The sequence below is a fragment of the Asparagus officinalis genome, chromosome 3 (assembly GCF_001876935.1).
Source record: "Asparagus officinalis chromosome 3, Aspof.V1, whole genome shotgun sequence".
Lineage (NCBI taxonomy): Eukaryota > Viridiplantae > Streptophyta > Magnoliopsida > Asparagales > Asparagaceae > Asparagus > Asparagus officinalis.
Window position 1 is genome coordinate 18241278 of NC_033796.1, and position 16771 is coordinate 18258048.

At 38.9% G+C, this 16771-nt stretch overlaps 2 protein-coding genes across 2 annotated transcripts; one reads left to right on the forward strand and one right to left on the reverse strand.

The window, feature by feature from the left end:
* LOC109834704 (pentatricopeptide repeat-containing protein At2g15980) lies at nt 1237-3521 on the forward strand. The gene is made up of 2 exons (XM_020402731.1): nt 1237-1300; nt 1476-3521. The coding sequence occupies exons 1-2, from the start codon at nt 1237-1239 to the stop codon at nt 2885-2887; spliced, it is 1476 nt and encodes a 491-aa protein (XP_020258320.1). The 3' UTR covers nt 2888-3521.
* LOC109833227 (CASP-like protein 5C1) lies at nt 3603-6780 on the reverse strand. The gene is made up of 3 exons (XM_020400827.1): nt 6419-6780; nt 4004-4136; nt 3603-3916 (listed from the first exon to the last, which is right to left on the reverse strand). The coding sequence occupies exons 1-3, from the start codon at nt 6547-6549 to the stop codon at nt 3719-3721; spliced, it is 462 nt and encodes a 153-aa protein (XP_020256416.1). The 5' UTR covers nt 6550-6780; the 3' UTR covers nt 3603-3718.

Consider the following 16771-nt stretch of genomic DNA (forward strand, 5'->3'; position numbering starts at 1 on the left):
GAAGAAACTGTGATCTTGAAGATGGTGATGACGAGTTGCGATGGATTCAGCGTCGCCGTTCCGAAGTAAAAGGCGGGAACTCTGGCGACTCTCGGTGTGATTTTTCCCCTTTTTTAACTTGTACTTGAATCTGAATGCTATATTTTTTTTGTTATTTTACATATTGTTGTATTTTTTTAAATCAATGATTTGAGATTAAAGCAGAGTCTGTAAATTTATATATTGTTGTTATTTTACTGTAATGAGTTTGTTGTTAAGGTTATAAGTTAGTTGTGAAGGAATGTTACGAGTTGATTGTGAAGACCACGAGGTGGTTATGAAGACCACGAGGTGGTTGTGAAGGTTACGAGTTGGTTGTGAACCTCGTTAATGAGTTGGTTGTGAATGTTACGAGTTGGTTGTGAAGAATAGTTAACAACAATCACAATCAACTCATTGTCGAGGTTCACAACCGACTCGTAACCTTTACAAACAACTCGTAACATTCACAACAAACTCATAACTTTCACAACCAACGCGTAATTTTCACAACTAACGTGTAACCTTGACAACCAACTCGTAACCTTCTTTCACAGCCAATTCATAATCTTAACAACAAACTCATTATAGTAAAATAATAACAATATGTAAATTTATATACTCTGCTTTAGTTTTAAGTCATCGATTTTAAAAAAAGTACAACAATATGTAAAATAATTAAAAAATATAGCATCAAATTCAAGTATAAGCTAAAAAAGGGGGAAAAAATTACGCCGGGAGTCGCCAGAGTTCTCGCCTTTTTATTCGGAACGTCGACTCTGAATCCATCGCAACTCGTCTTGATCCCAATCTTCTTCATCTTTAAAGATCCACTGTCTTCGTCATCACTGTCTTCAAGATCACAACAATATATAAATTTGGAGGGAATTAGAACCCCCCCCCCCCCAGCCAACCAAAAAACACATCTATTTCAAATCACCACAGTGACATCATGAAAAAAAGAGTGTGTGTGTATTATAGCTTCAACATGTTTAAACTCTTGGTTTTATGTTTGGGGCTCAGAGAATTGTGACTTTAATTTTTGGGGGTTTTGAGAGTGTTGAAAAAGTCTGGGAGGGGGGGGGGGGGGATAATCTATATAATTGTTGCGGTCTAGAAGCAAATTTCCCTAACTTTTATATCTTTATATCATACTGGTCGCATGCTAAATCAAAAATTTAAGGTATGAATCGAGTCCAGAAAGTGCATGGTAGATCCATGTATGAGCATTGGACTCCTCCAGTTTCTGATTCGATCATCGAACAACCGAGTAAGGGCAGGGGTAAATGATAGTATTATTCACTATTTTGGGTAAGGAAATTCAGAGGTATTATTATTCACTATTTTGGGTAAGGAAGAAGAACAAGGCCTCGTACCAAAATAAATAACTAAAAATAAATAAATAACAAGGCACGTGATTGGGCCTGACGTGGGAGCGGCCCATTAATGATAAAAAGCTAACATTTCAACAAAATTTTCCAAATTATTCACTTTTGCCCCTCAAATCCCCCGCTCTCTCTCCACCTCCGGACCCGAATTCGAATCCGAATCCGAAACCCGCATCTCCGCCGCAGTCACCATTCTCCTCCACCACCGATCCCCAACCCGCTGGAACCGCCTCAAATCCGTTCTCCCTATCGGATCCACCTTTTCCCCGCCCGAATCGGAGCAAATCATCATCCGCATCCGAAACAAACCCCAGCTCGCTCTCAAATTCTTCCAAACCCCGCTCTGCTCTCGCGATCCCTCAACTTTCTCCACCATCATCCACGTCCTCGCCCGCAACCGCCTTAAACCCGAAACCCTAGCCCTCATCCGATCAGCTATCCTCTCTCAACCCGAACCCGACAGGCCATTATCCCTCTTCCAAACCCTAGCTAGCACTTACCGCACTTGCGACTCTGCTCCTTTTGTATTTGACCTCTTAATTAAAGGTTATTTACAATCGAAGAAGATTGATCTTGCGGTCGCGATCGCTCGGATTTTAAAATCGAAAGGGATCCAACCGTTGGTTTCGACATCCAATGCGCTGATTCGATTTGAATCACAATCTAAAGGAGCAGATGCTGGGTTCAATATCTACAAAGAACTGTTTGATGGAATCAGGGTTAGGGTTTCCCCAAATGTCGCCACTTTTAATGCACTATCTCTTGGTTTTTACAGAGAAGGGAAGTTGCAAATGGCGGAGGAGATCAAGAAAGAGATGTTGAAATTCAATTGTGAACCGAATGCGTTCACTTATAGCATTCGAATGGCGGGGTTTTGCGACGAGGGGATGATCGATGAAGCAACGAGAATTTGGATTCAAATGAAAGCAAACGGTACAAAGCCTGATGTCATGTCTTTCAATACTATGATTAAAGGGTATTGCGAGTCGAAGGAGATGGAGAAAGCTGAGGAGTTGTTTAAAGAGATGGGGTTGAACCAAATCGAGCCAAGTTGTGCTACGTTCGAGCATTTGATTCAGGGTTACTGTAGGGTTAATGATATTGATTCGGCATTGGTTTGTTATAGAGATGCGAATAGAAGGGGATTTGGGACTGAGAATGTTGTTGTGGATGAAGTGATCGAGGGATTATGCAATAAGAAGAGGGCTAATGAAGGATTGGAGATGCTGAGAGAGGTGATGAGGAGACAGGGCTTTGAGCCGAGTAGGAGGAGCTATGAGTTGTTGATTGAAGGGTTTTGTGAAGAAGGGGAAATTGAGGCGGCGGTAAAGATTCAGGCTGAGATGGCGGGGAAAGGGTTTGGTGCGAATTTGACAGTCTATGGTTATTTTGTTGAGGGGTACAGGAGGTTGGGGGATGATGAAAAGGTGAAGAGATTGGAGAAGGAGATGGTTGGAATCGGACTAGAGAGGGAAGGATAGTATATCATGCCGTAACATGAACCATTTTTACCATGTTTCAAGGATATTTGCTTGACATTGGACAGATGCAAGAGGCTGTAATATGAGATGCAAAGAATGTGAAGGCACGGCAATGAATTCAACTGTTTGAGATCATTGTAATAATCGCACGGGATCTTTTTCAAAGCCTCTGTATATATTCTCAAGCTCAAAGAGTGAATGGTTTTCTTTGAAGAGCAAACAAGAAAGAACTAGTGCGTATCACACATGTAGCTGTCGTTGCTGACCTGCATCGTATGAAGAGTAAACAAGGAAGATCTAGTGTGTATCACACATGTAGCTCGTGTTGCTGACCTGACTCATATTCACACCGTTCGGAATATGCGGATCATCAAGATTACGGTGACATGACCGTGTGCTGGTCATCAAGATTACGGTGACATAAATGTATGCTTCATCGGTGACACGCCAACCAGGAGCGTATTGAGACGCACAAGCCATGGACCACCTGCAAATATGCTTATATAACCTCGTAGAAGTAAATGTCTAAACAAAGCTACACTCGGAGGGAAATAACTTGCGGGTTCATTCCAGCTCCAATCATTTGTAAGATTGTGTATTGCGTCATAATTGAACATGCCAAAGAGTTCAAGCACGCATCTTGGTTTTTCTTGCATGCTTTGATTTTTCTTTTTTTCTTTTTTCCATATATATTATATAGAAGAACATAAAGGAATATGCCTAACAATGGCACAGTGCCCCAGCTCTGGGATTATATTATATACAAAACTTATGTCCTGAAAATTATTTTTTACTTTGCGGCTCTACAAAATTTGAGTAGCCAAAATTGTATCAAGAACTGGAGGCTACAAACCAAAGATTGAAAAGACATGAAATAGCAGTTAGGAACCAAGATACAAAAGCCATCGACGCAGATATCTGGTATCTTCCACAAAGCCTTAGAGGGCAGTAACTTCTATCAAAGTGAGCAAGAAGATCAACAACACTAGCGCTTGCACAGGCTGCTGCCAGTGATAATATTGATAAAACCTGCCAAATTTACATATAACAAGTTAGCGAACGGTGAATTGGAATGAGATTTTCTTCATAAAATAAAATGTAAAGCGTTATACATACCCAATCTCCTACAACCACAATCACCATTATACCTGGTACTCGAACAGGGCATCTTATGAAAAGAGAGTACATGTCTAGCATAGTTAGCGTAGTGCTCCACGGAATCACCAAACCCATGATTGTGACTAGAAAGCTGTCAAAAGCAACATGCAACTAAAATCAACTGACAGTTTGTTCATATGAACTTGTAACAAGATAGTTTCAATGCTCAACTACTAGAGATTTCATTTCAAAAAAAGGATGCTCATAAGAATAGATTGAGCATAGCTCATATTTGTGCATAATAAATTCCAGAGACATTAGTCTGAAATGTGTTCTATCTACTGATCCCTGATTTTGACTAGAATCTCAAGGAAAACTGTCTAAAATGACAGTATGATATCATGTTCTATAATAGGTCCTTTTTGTTCAAGAAGTACTGTATATGCTTGGGACATTGAGTATTGTAAAAAAAAAAAAAAAAATTCTTTCGATCAATTGCCCTGTGCAAATTCTGGAATTATCGAAAAGCAAACTATGGTTTGATCTTTGCGGTGTTTGAATTTACCAGTCAATTCTAAGACTATTAACATGGAGAAAACTCAGGGATGTCATAGAGCCGGACATGTGTTGATGTTTGGAGTCAGTGAATGTTTTGGTAATTCCTAAACCATCATCTTTATATCTTATTATCTACTTGTACAAAATCGTAGATGAATGGAAATTACAGCTAAACAAAAGAAGGGGAACAGAACTATTTATCTTTTATAGCATCTCTATGAAAATGAACAATGCTAATGAACACAGTTGAATTAACATGACAATATTGTATATTGAGCATAAACAAAATGTAGATATGTTCAGAGCTAAGTGGATTCAAGGAATCTGAATAAAAGGGAAGAAGCTGCAAAACTGACACTAGCGACACATTAGATGTTTAATAAATGGTACTTTCCTCACTCATAAAACTGTTAGGATTGAGAAGTGCAAGAGAGATTTGAATCCGAGAAGGGACACAGAAAGAGTATCTATTTCTCTGAACGAGATTCATATTAAATGCTCTTGGCATCTTAAGTATGAACACAAAGATACAAGAGTATGTGGAATACTTTTTAACATCTTAAGGATGATTGAAACTCTTGTTTAAAGAATACCAACATGGACATAAATGGGGAAAAGAAAACAGATGTAGATGAGATGAGAAATGAGCAGGTTTTTATTAAATAGCTATCGTTCATATGCTTATCTTTCAAATTTTACATTGTGCTTTAAAAGTCGGACTTATATCGTAGCATTTAGTCAAGTGTCAGTAATACTTATATGCAGTTTGTTTCGTATGAGAGAACCTGGTTTTTAATTAGACTGGTATATGGTTCCCTCTCTATGATTTACATACCTCCAATTTACGATTTATAATCAATCCACAATCTAATATATATATACAGATTCACTCAGTAATTCTTAGTAATTGCATTGTTGCTAGTCCATAGAAATAAAGTTCATAATCAGATGCATCTTATAGATGAAGAGCGACAGAATCATAATCTTCGAAATTTGTTAACGAGTAAAGTGCTTAAAATGTAAAATACTAGGGACGCAAGGTACCAATTAACTATCCGCCACATGGAGATGGTTGATTGTACCGGGAAAAAACAGGTAGTTAATCACCGAGTATGTGTTGCTTGAACACATTATTCATTGAAAGAGTGAAGAGTTTTAAAGTACACAAACACCATGGATGTTGTTCTTTCTTATCCAAGCCACTAGTTCTAAAGTGATGTATCCTGTGGCAAATTATTCTTATCGGGAATATATTCAAAAGGTAACAATGAAGAGGAAGTCTAACATGAAAATAGAGGATAATATTCAATTCGTCGTCATGAATGAAGCTAGCTGCATCTTTCAACAAAATCACTTTTAGATAAAAAAAAAAAATAAATACCGTATTGTTAATTACATGTTTACAATTGGGAAAACACAAAAATTGTAAATTGGGAGGAATTAACATGTGATTCAACAAATAATATCAATGGAAATCATCAAAACAGCCTACCACTAACCACTTCATAGTTAACAGAAATTACATGCTTACAATTTCATCTAATTATCTTTCAGACTCTTTCTGTCCTCTTGAGAAAAAAAATATGTATTGAACATGAGAACCCCAAACATTGAGATTTCAGGCATTGATCTTCTTGAATTTATGAATTTTCAACATGGGAATTAGAAGTTAAACAAGAAAACATTACAAAAATAGGAATTACATCAGACCAAAATTGGATAATTAAATATAAGCAGAGTGTTATAACATGCAAACTTAGTGACTTACAAAACAACAAAGATGAAATTGACCCAATTATGAAATTCTAACACAATTAAAACAACAACAACAACAACAACAGAATCCCGTTAAAAAAAAGGAGAGATTTTTCTTACCAAAAGGATGTGTAGCTGTAGAATTGAACCCCAACGGACATGAAGAGGAGGGAAGCAGAGGAGAAAACCACTTGCCCTAGCCTGAGAAAAAGGCTGACTTTGGTCCCCAAAGCGCCCGGAACCTCAACCATCGGACGGCCACCAGTAACTCCTCCGGCGAGATCCAACGGTCCTGATTATCCTCTCTGGGCCCCTCACGTCTCTCGCGCGTCGGTACTAATTACCAATTTCACTTCCATTTCAGCTCTTCGCTAATCGCAATTAAATGCTCCTGCAGAGGGAGGGAAGGGTCAAGCGAGTTGAGAGAGAGAGAGAGGAGAACGGAAGAGAAACGGGGGTTTGGTGGTCAGATGGTTCCGTTGCCTTCTCGTCTGGTGTTTATCAACCGGATGCCACGTGGTGGCTCACTGTTACGCGAGCTGCGCGGGACCGATCGAGACCGACACGTGGCAGTTGATGGTCTAAAAGGTTCTATCGCGTCCCTCCGATTCAATGGAGCGTGGGCGTGCCGCGTGATGTCCTCTGTAGCAAAAAAAAATGTTCAGCTTATACGTTCGAAATGCATTAGCCGGTTCGTCTTTTGTATTTTGTAAGAGTCGATTGATGGACAAATTTTCAAAACCACCCCTTTTGCGATTTTATTCTCAAAAAACGACCTCTTTCCTCTTTATTTGTAAAAACCGACCTGGTTTCAGCCTCTTTATTTGTAAAAACCGATCTGGTTTCAGCCTCAGCGCTGAAACCAGGTCGGTTTTTACAAAAAAAGTTCCGAAACTTCACGGGAGTTCAACTCCTGTGAAGTTTAGCAGCTTAATTAAATACCTGTTAAACTTTACGGGAGTTGAACTACCGTGAAGTTTCTTAGTTAAAAAAAAAAGTTGAGCTGTGGAACTTCACGAGAGTTGAACTGCCGTGAAGTTTAGCATCTTAATTAAATGATTGCTAAACTTCACGGGAGTTCAACTCCCGTGAAGTTTCGCCGTGAAGTTTAGCATCTTAATTAAATGATTGCTAAACTTCACGGGAGTTCAACTCCCGTGAAGTTTCGAAACTTTTTTGTAAAAACCGACCTGGTTTCAGCCCTGAGGCTGAAACCAGGTCGGTTTTTACAAATAAGTGGGAAATGAGTCGTTTTTTGGGAATAAAATCGCAAAAGGGGTGGTTTTGAAAATTAGGGAAATAATTTTATAAAATTAAAGTTCAGTTTGGTGTTAGTTTTGAGTCTAGGGTGGTACTAGAATGTTTTTAAACGCGTAGTTTACGAAATGTTTATGAAGTTAAACAAAATAAACTTAATTCGTTAAAAGAAATGAATAACTATATTGGGAGAAAAGATTAAAAAAGATAGGGCAAAATGCTATGACCCCCGGTATTCAAAAGGGAATGTGACTGAGCTCCAAGACTTTGGTTAACATGTGCTTACCTCCTAAGAAACAAATGTGTTTTAGCCTATCTATGCACGTCAGCGGATAGAGCTCATTCGGTCATCAATTAATGTCATGTCACATTCCCCTTTTCTTACTCATTTATATTAATATTCACATCCAAGTAAAAAAACATCTTCCATTTTCCCCTTTTTCGGAGGGTTTTATCCAAAATTTATAAGGGAATGTTTTGCAATTTTTGAATTTTTTTGTGGGGTTGGGGCGGGGGTCTTATGCAAAATTTTAGAGAGTTGTTTATAATTTTTTGAACCTTTTTGAAAAGGTTTTGTAATTTTTTTGGTATTATTTGTAATTTCTGATGTCCTTTTTCATAATTCAATCTTTATACTCTTGTTTGGTACCGAAGGATCATACACAAAATAGTCTACGTAGCTGAAGGGCAGTCCATGCTCACAGACGAAAGAGGCCACCCCAGTGGAACCATAATATTCCCTTGTATTCCCTCATGATTGGGGGGGAATATCACTGAGGGGGCTACTTTCAATTTTCTCTTTTGGCTCAAAAAGAACTTCTAGTTTAAATTGCATCTGAAAACTTTACAAATTGGACCGCCGAACTTTTCAGAGAGCCCGTAATTGAGAATTGGGGATTGAGTTGCGGCCCACAAGGCACGTGCTTGATCGTCCCTTTTTTTTTCTGGGCCATTGGAAGTGGTCAGCTGGACCACCGGTAGAGCATTTGTGGGTCGAATACGTCGACGAGTAGGACTTTTACTTTTGATTTGGGACAAAATAGATACGAATCTTTGATGTCCACTTTTGATGGTTGTGACTCAATCTGCTAAATAAGGATTGGGATAGGGCATATGTTCCACACTAACCAAAAACTAGGCGGTTTCAGGGTCAAAGCTTAAAGAGTAATGTTGCTGTGAAAGTATCGAAAATATGAGTCGAGCCAAAACAAGAACACTACTTATCCAAGTTTAAATTTGAATTTTTAAATCAAAAACACGTACGATTGGATGAAATGGTCCGTCTAGATCTTTTCTGTTGGGTATCTCTAGTCGTGCATTAGGGGCCGTTTGTTTTTAGTGTTTTGGGATGAAAAGAAGAGGAAAGCTGCCACAGTTCTGACAACTGTGGCAACTTTCCTTCATTTTATGGTAAAAAAAAAGTTTCAAACGGGCCCTTAATGTTCAAAGAGTTATTTACTTTTATGGTATGAAAAAAATGCATGTTTTAGACATAAGTATGAGAATTTTTTTTCTTCTTTCAAAATGGTTGTCCTATAGAAGATTACTCCTACAATACAGATTTAAGTTTAGAAATATACATTTTAAATTACTAATATAGTGTATACTTGTTGTACGTTCATGTACCTATTACACGTTAAAAAGAGTTTAAAGTGTAAGTAATATGTTGATATATCTCAATTTGTAACAATATATATAAATTGTTTTGTATAACAAAAGTTGAGAGATTTTTTATTAGTTAAGTTAATTGTTTAATGATGTAAAATAAAAATGTGCATGGATATAATTTTGATCATAGCTACAACTACCCTTGATATTTAGAATTATGAATTAATACATATTTAAAATTATTAAAACAGTTAAATAATACATCTATTATAATTTATTGAATAATACATCTAGATAATGTTTTAAACAATTTACCAAAAAATAATTTACTTAGAATGGCCTTACTATATTTCATTAATCATTTTAATTATATTGATAGTATCTTATATAAAATAAATAATTATATGTGAATATTTAATTAATATAATTATATAATGAATTAGAATGTTATGTATTTAATTAATATATGATGTCTTAAAATATATTTTTATTTATTTTGTACAATTTAATAATAATTTTATTGAACCGCTTCAATTATTTGTTAAACGCTAAAAAAAAGACTCTCTAAATTGATCAGGAAAAATGCTCCCGTTGAGACCCATACTTGAATCATCCATTATTACTGAATCAATTTCAAGCAAATTTCACCTTAAGTTGCCCCTTACATGATCCTATACTTATTATGCATTGAATCTATTACGATGGGAAACAATGTTGTACTTGAGAATATACATGACTAAACTTTCATATTTTGTGTTAATTCCATAGTACTAATTGGTAAAGTGAATCAGCGATCCCTGTTATCTATGGAATTTTTGTGATCTTAGCTCTTGGTTGTATAGTTTTCCTCATAAATTTGATCACAATACAATATCAAAAGCTCAATTCAATACGCAAACCGAAGGAACGTACCTTGAGTCCACCCAATAAGTACAATCTCCAAAATCTGGCCCATAGGTCACCGAAGGAACGTGAAGTCAAGCCAAAATCTGGCCCATAGGTGCAGAGAACATCATCAACAGCATAAGAACCATAATAAAAACAACATAAGAAAATATTAAACAAAAGATTCAAGCAAAAAAAACAAAAACCTATATTTTATCCAACAATTTCCCATCTTCCAAATCCAAAACCATCCAATCCAAACAACTAAAAAAGAAGGAGAATTTGGAGATTTCTTCGACTAGCGCTACTAAAGCCAACTGAAAAGGAGAGAAGAGAGTAAAATGTCAAACCTTGGTAAAGAGGAACAGACTCCGCTTTTGGAATTACAAACTCCTTCCCCATGGGCTTCCAAGCTATTTAATTTTGATTGACACCTCATAATTAATACATAATGCAATCTTTATGACACCACTATCTTCATGATTCCTTCTTCGTCAGTTTAATATTGCGGGACCAAGTAAAGAAATTATTCATTACCTCCCTTTGTTATAAACAAGATGTACGTTGTCAAATTAGATTATGTTAGTGATAATATATGAATGAGAAGGAGATCAAGATTTGTGGAATATGAATGGTTTAATTAGCTTAATATAAGTTTAATGAAGGAGTTATAAAACACAGATGTTAAAATTCATAGTGACTAATAGGAATAGGGATTATGAGAAGAATTTGAAGGGATGCAATTTATGGATGTATGTATATGCATTTATACGTTTAATTTGAAGGGGAGAGGTTTATGCACAAATGTATGAGTTTTAGGGATGCATATATGGGATTGGGATCCTCCCCTAAGGAATAGTGTTTCCCAAGATCTCCTAATGCATCTCAACCATTAATTGCATAGGACCTCCTCATTTTTTGTGCTCATACACAAAATCAAAGGTTGAGATGCATTAGGAGATCTTAGGAAACATTATTCCTTAGGAGAGGATCACAATCCGCATATACGTGTCATGAAGCGTATTTTCGGTAAAACATATTTTAACATTGAGGGGAGAGAGAGAGATCTGTTCTTTGTTTCTTTCTCGTCTTTTGTTGTAAGAGAGCACGAGCATGAGCTGGCGTTTGCACGACGCTTTGATACGTTCTTGAGGGTCGAACGAGCCCTTCTGACCGAGGTTCCATTCCTCCGTCGTGAATTGTGCAGAAACGTGATAGTTTGTCGTTGCGTTGACAAACCACTTGTTGTTTCCTCGACTCTAATCCGATAATTAACGAACTCCGTCGGTTTGTTTCAAATGCCTTAGCTATTTGCTGAGCGCGGCGCGCTGACGTTGTCTCTGACGAGCCCTTTCGTCAGTACCGTGGGCTTTGATTCGATGACTCTTTAACCTAGATAAGAGTCATTATGAGCAGAGGTGTTGCGAGTAAAATCCTTAGCAACCACCGGAGAGAGTCTTCATTTGTCCTTCTTTGGCATGTAGGTCTTCTCTCAATTGTGAGATCCTCTTGTATTTACGAGACAATGAAGATCTTGAAGAGGATATGAGAGATATACTCAAATTTGGTTTGGTCGAATTCGTATTCGACCATGGATTCAACTGGAATCTTGATCGCTGCGACACGACGGTCTCGGCAGCGAGACCGTTGCTCCCACTGTGGTCGCCAGTTTGTTTTCGTCAAAAGATGATTTGTCAATGGAATCATTATATCTTCGGTCGATTACAATAAATTCAAAAGAAATAGTCTTTTATAAGACTCTTTTACACAACAAAAAGAAATTACAACTCTTGAGAAAATAAACGCATGATCGTTGTTTGGATCACTGCTTTCGTGGGATCTTTGCCTGTGCCGGGAGCGCTTTGACTCGTGACCACCAAATCACAGATTCTGATTGAACCGTGAGGGGTTTATGATTCTGACTTCGTTTATCGACAGTGAAAATTGAAACACATATCTTATCGATGTAAGATAGTCGTTCTTCTTGAATCAAGTCAAAGCCAAATTTCAAGGATTGGCCGTAAGATCAGCACCGTTCTGCTCTCTCTCTGCCGCTGGATTGCCTGGATTGCTCTGAGTACTCACAATGATCAGCCCCCTTTGTCACCGTGTCAATCCTTAAATACCATCTTTTATGAGGTTAGTGGCCTTTCTTCAGTTTGTAACTGTCTCCCAGGATCTTTAACAGTTAATGGCCACTTGTTTAGGCGGTTTCTGAACTCCTGTCTCGCGAAACAGTAAAACACTGTCTCGCCAAACAGTAAAAGACGTCTCGGCGAAACAGTAAAAGCATGTCTCGCGAAACAGTAAAAGACTGTCTCTCCAACAAGTAAAAGACTGTCTCTCCAAACAGTAAAAGACTGTCTCTGCCAGAACAGTAAAAGACTGTCTCGGCGGAAACAGTAAAAGACTGTCTCTCCAAACAGTAAACAGACTGTCTCTGCACCATAAAAGACTGTCTCTCCAAACGTAAAGACTGTCTATCAACCAGTAAAAGACTGCTCTCTCCAAACAGTAAAAGACTGTCTTGCGAGAGTAAAGACTGTCTCTCCAAACAGTATAAAGCTGTTCTCTCAAAAGTAAAGACTTTCTCTCGAAATAGTAAAAGACTGTCTGGCGATACAGAAAACACTGTCTGCCGCCAAGACAGCAAACACTTGTTTCTTATGTTCTTTTGATCTTTGGATGATCTCCTTTTAAGCTGTATTTGGATATCCATCAGCATTTTTTGACGCCTACAATATATATATATATATATATATATATATATATATATATATATATATTAATTATATATATATATATATTATATATATATATACACATTATATATATCAGAAATATGGGTATGCTTGGTACCAAACTAAATTTTGTGCTTGGTAGTGAGGTGGCACAATCCCTCACTACTCATTCAAATGGGGACCACATTCACATGAGTTTGAGAAGTGCATGAGGATATGCACCATTTGAATGATAAGGGGATTATGACCTCACTACCAAGCACCACTTTTGTACTTGGTACCAGCATACCCATTTTTCTTATATATATATATATATATATATATATATATAATATATATATATATTATATATATATATATATATATATATATATATATATAAGTGTGTTGGCAGCGCGGCAGGACATGGTGCCGCGGCTAAGGCACGGCAAGATATGGTGTCGCGGCTAAGGCGCGGCAGACCAAGGTGCCGCGGCTAAGGCGCGGCAGCCTATGGTGTCGCGGCTTAACCGCTGCAACCTATGGTGCCGCGGCAGTTAAAGCAGGATGCTACAGCAGTTATAATACAGTTATCTGATGATTATTTAAAGTCCACGTGGCGGAGTATCAGAAATAGAACGTGTGCTGATGTGGAAAAGCAGTTAAACCACGAAAAAGGTGGTTAAAGGTCGTGGGAGAACTGTTTCAAACACGTATGAACGTGGGTGTAACTGCCCCTTTAGCCGCGGCAGTGTCGACTGTCGCGCTCTTTGGCCGCGACAGTGTCGACTGTCGCGCCCTTTAGCCGCGACAGCATCAGCTGCCGCGCCTAAAGAGACAGTTATTGACCAGCTATTTCTTCAGTTATCGTCTAAGGAGGCTATAAATACCCCCCTATGGTCATCATGGACAGGGGCTGAGCATTTTCCAGAGAGATTAGAGCAGAGAGCCTTGAGTTTTGGTGAATTAGAGCAAGAGAGAGAGTCTTCCTTCTTCACAAACATCCTCAAGAAGCTTCTAGCGAGTCCTAGAGATCTAAGCTCAGACTTGATCTTTGGAAGAGTGAACATCTTACATCGATAAGATATTCGCTTCAAATTCTTACTTCGATAAACGAAGGAAGAATCATTAAACCCCTCACGGTTCAATCAGAATCTGTGATTTGGTGGTCCACGAGTCAAAGCGCTCCCGGCACAGGCAAAGATCCCACGAAAGCAGTGATCCAAACAACGATCATGCGTTTATTTTCTCAAGAGTTGTAATTTTCTTTTTGTTGTGTAAAAGAGGTCTTATAAAAGACTATTTCTTTTGAATTTATTGTAATCGACCGAAGATATAATGAATTCCATGACAAAATCATCTTTTGACGAAAACAAACTGGCGACCACAGTGGGAGCCAACGGTCTCGCTGCCGAGACCGTCGTGTCGCAGCCGATCAAGATTCCAGTTGAATCCATGGTCGAATACGAATTCGACCAAACCAAATTTGAGGAATATCTCTCATCATCCTCTTCAAGATCTTCATTGTCTCACAAGTACAAGAGGATCTCACAATTGAGGAAGAGTTGCATGCCAAAGAAGGCACAAAATGAAGACTCTCGCCTGATTGTTGCTGAGAATTTCACTCGCAACACCTCTGCTCAAAATGGCTCTTATCTAATTGAAGAGTCATCGAATCAAAGCCCGACGACATTGACGAAAAGAAGACGCATTCACCAAAAGACATCGTCATACCTGGGAGGTCATGCCAACAAACGATACGATTTTTTGGCAATCATACCGATGAATCGTATTATCAAATTAGGGGTGTGAATAAATTTCGAAAAAGAATTATTCGCTCTCATTGTTCCTGTGCACGACTTATAAGATCAGCTGTCCAAGATGATGAATTTCTTGAAGTCGCCATCAACGTGGCTGATAAAAGAAAGTCTAAGCGGCATTCAAGTGACTCAAATCCTGACTTTTCCCCGAGAGGAAGAGTCAATCCAAGAATTGCTCAAAGGATGTCTCGACTCCAATTAGGAGCCATCAGACGCAGAAATTACAAGAGAATGCAAGAAGGAATGTCCTCGGAGGATGAATTCTCGGACACTTATTCTGCAATCGCTTCTGATGATACAATGTCTAGCACGGGACAAACCAGAGAAGTACTCACGATCACCTCTGATCAATTTGCTCAAATACTTCAAGAAGCTCTAGCCAAACAACGTGAAGAAATTAGAGCTGAAGTGAAGACAGAAATGGAGTTAGCTATCCAACAAATGAGAGAATTGCTAACTCAACGGCCTCAACCCCCTGAGTCCAGTCAAAGAACTGACAGATGATAGTGATCCAGAAGTGGATGAAGTCATTATGGCCGATACACCTCCCAATAGTAATAACGCTGGGGGTGGTTTAACACATTCTCCCAATAACGATATTGGGAGTGGTTCAATGGCACCTCTTACAGGGGGTGGTCTAACTCATTCTCCTCAACGTCATTCGAATGAAGACATAGACGATGACGGGAAAATGAAAGAGCTTGAAAACAAAGTCAACGCTTTGATGACGGCTCAAGAAGTGAAGAGGACGGGTATTCCATGTCCCTATCCAAGAGAATGGGATTCAATACCGTATCCGACAAAGTTCAATCTGATTAACTTCACACCGTTTGAGGGGAAGAGTTCGCCGATTCAGCACTTGATTTATTTCAAGTCTCATTTGGGCATAATCTCTGGAAACGAGGCTTTAATGGTCCGGTCATTCATTGGCACCCTTCGCGGACCCGCCTTCGATTGGTACCGACGGCTCAAGCCAGGGAGCATCAATTGCTGGGATAAATCAAAGAACTGAATCCAGCCACCACACTCGGAATGTTGTAGATGACAGTGATCCAGAGGTGGATGAAGTCATTATGGCTGATACACCTTCCAATAGCAATAACGCTGGGGGTGGTTTAACACATTCTCCCAATAACGATATTGGGAGTGGTTCAATGGCACCTCTTACAGGGGGTGGTCTAACTCATTCTCCTCAACGTCATTCGAATGAAGACATAGACGATGACGGGAAAATGAAAGAGCTTGAAAACAAAGTCAACGCTTTGATGACGGCTCAAGAAGTTAAGAAGACGGGTATTCCATGTCCCTATCCAAGAGAATGGAATTCAATACCGTATCCGACAAAGTTCAATCTGATTAACTTCACACCGTTTGAGGGGAAGAGTTCGCCGATTCAGCACTTGATTTATTTCAAGTCTCATTTGGGCATGATCTCTGGAAACGAGGCTTTAATGGTCCGGTCATTCGTTGGCACCATTCGCGGGCCCGCCTTCGATTGGTACCGACGGCTCAAGCCAGGGAGCATCAATTGCTGGGATGATATGGAAAGTTTGTTCCTCAGCAACTTCTTCGATGATGACACCGAAGTGTCAATCGGAACCCTTCTGGATGAAAAACAAAAAGACGGGGAGTCAGTCGATAATTTTGTCAAAAGACGGAGAGTCAGTCGACGATTTTGTCAAGCGCTTCCGTGATAAAGCAATGAATTGCAGAGATCCTGTTACAGATGAGTTTATCCTGCAAACATGCCACAACAATCTCTCCATCGATGTCCTGGAAGCCCTGGGGGTCGTACCATCCAAAACTTGGAAAGAGTTGAAATTACGTGGCGATCAAGCTGAACACTTTCTTAAAAGAAAGAAAGTTGAGAGAGGTCAACAGACGGCATCCAAAATTCCTGTGAACGCAACTCTCGATCCGAGGTTCCAAAAGGAGTATTCTTTCGAAGATGATGAAGCTCCAGCCATCTTGAAATACCTCCTCGCCAACTGATATGCCTTTACCGATCACCGTTTGAATCGGGCTAGCATGTGGATTGTCTAGATCCGTTCCACACGTAACGTTGTGCTAAGAAAATTGCTTTTCTTAGATTTGATGCTATGACTTTGAATACATAGACTTCGTCTTTCTTACGGGAATAGACTACCCGGCAACGCGTGTTAGGCGTTGACTTTGGGGTTTTT

Coding starts and splice junctions, on each gene's coding strand:
- LOC109834704 (XM_020402731.1), top strand. CDS start 1,237: ATGTATGAGCATTGGACTCCTCCAGTTTCTGATTCGATCATCGAACAA. Junction 1,301..1,475: donor ACAACCGAGTAAGGGCAGGG/GTAAATGATAGT, acceptor AATGATAAAAAG/CTAACATTTCAACAAAATTT.
- LOC109833227 (XM_020400827.1), bottom strand. CDS start 6,549: ATGGTTGAGGTTCCGGGCGCTTTGGGGACCAAAGTCAGCCTTTTTCTC. Junction 4,137..6,418: donor TACAGCTACACATCCTTTTG/GTAAGAAAAATC, acceptor TGCTTTTGACAG/CTTTCTAGTCACAATCATGG. Junction 3,917..4,003: donor TTGTGGTTGTAGGAGATTGG/GTATGTATAACG, acceptor TAAATTTGGCAG/GTTTTATCAATATTATCACT.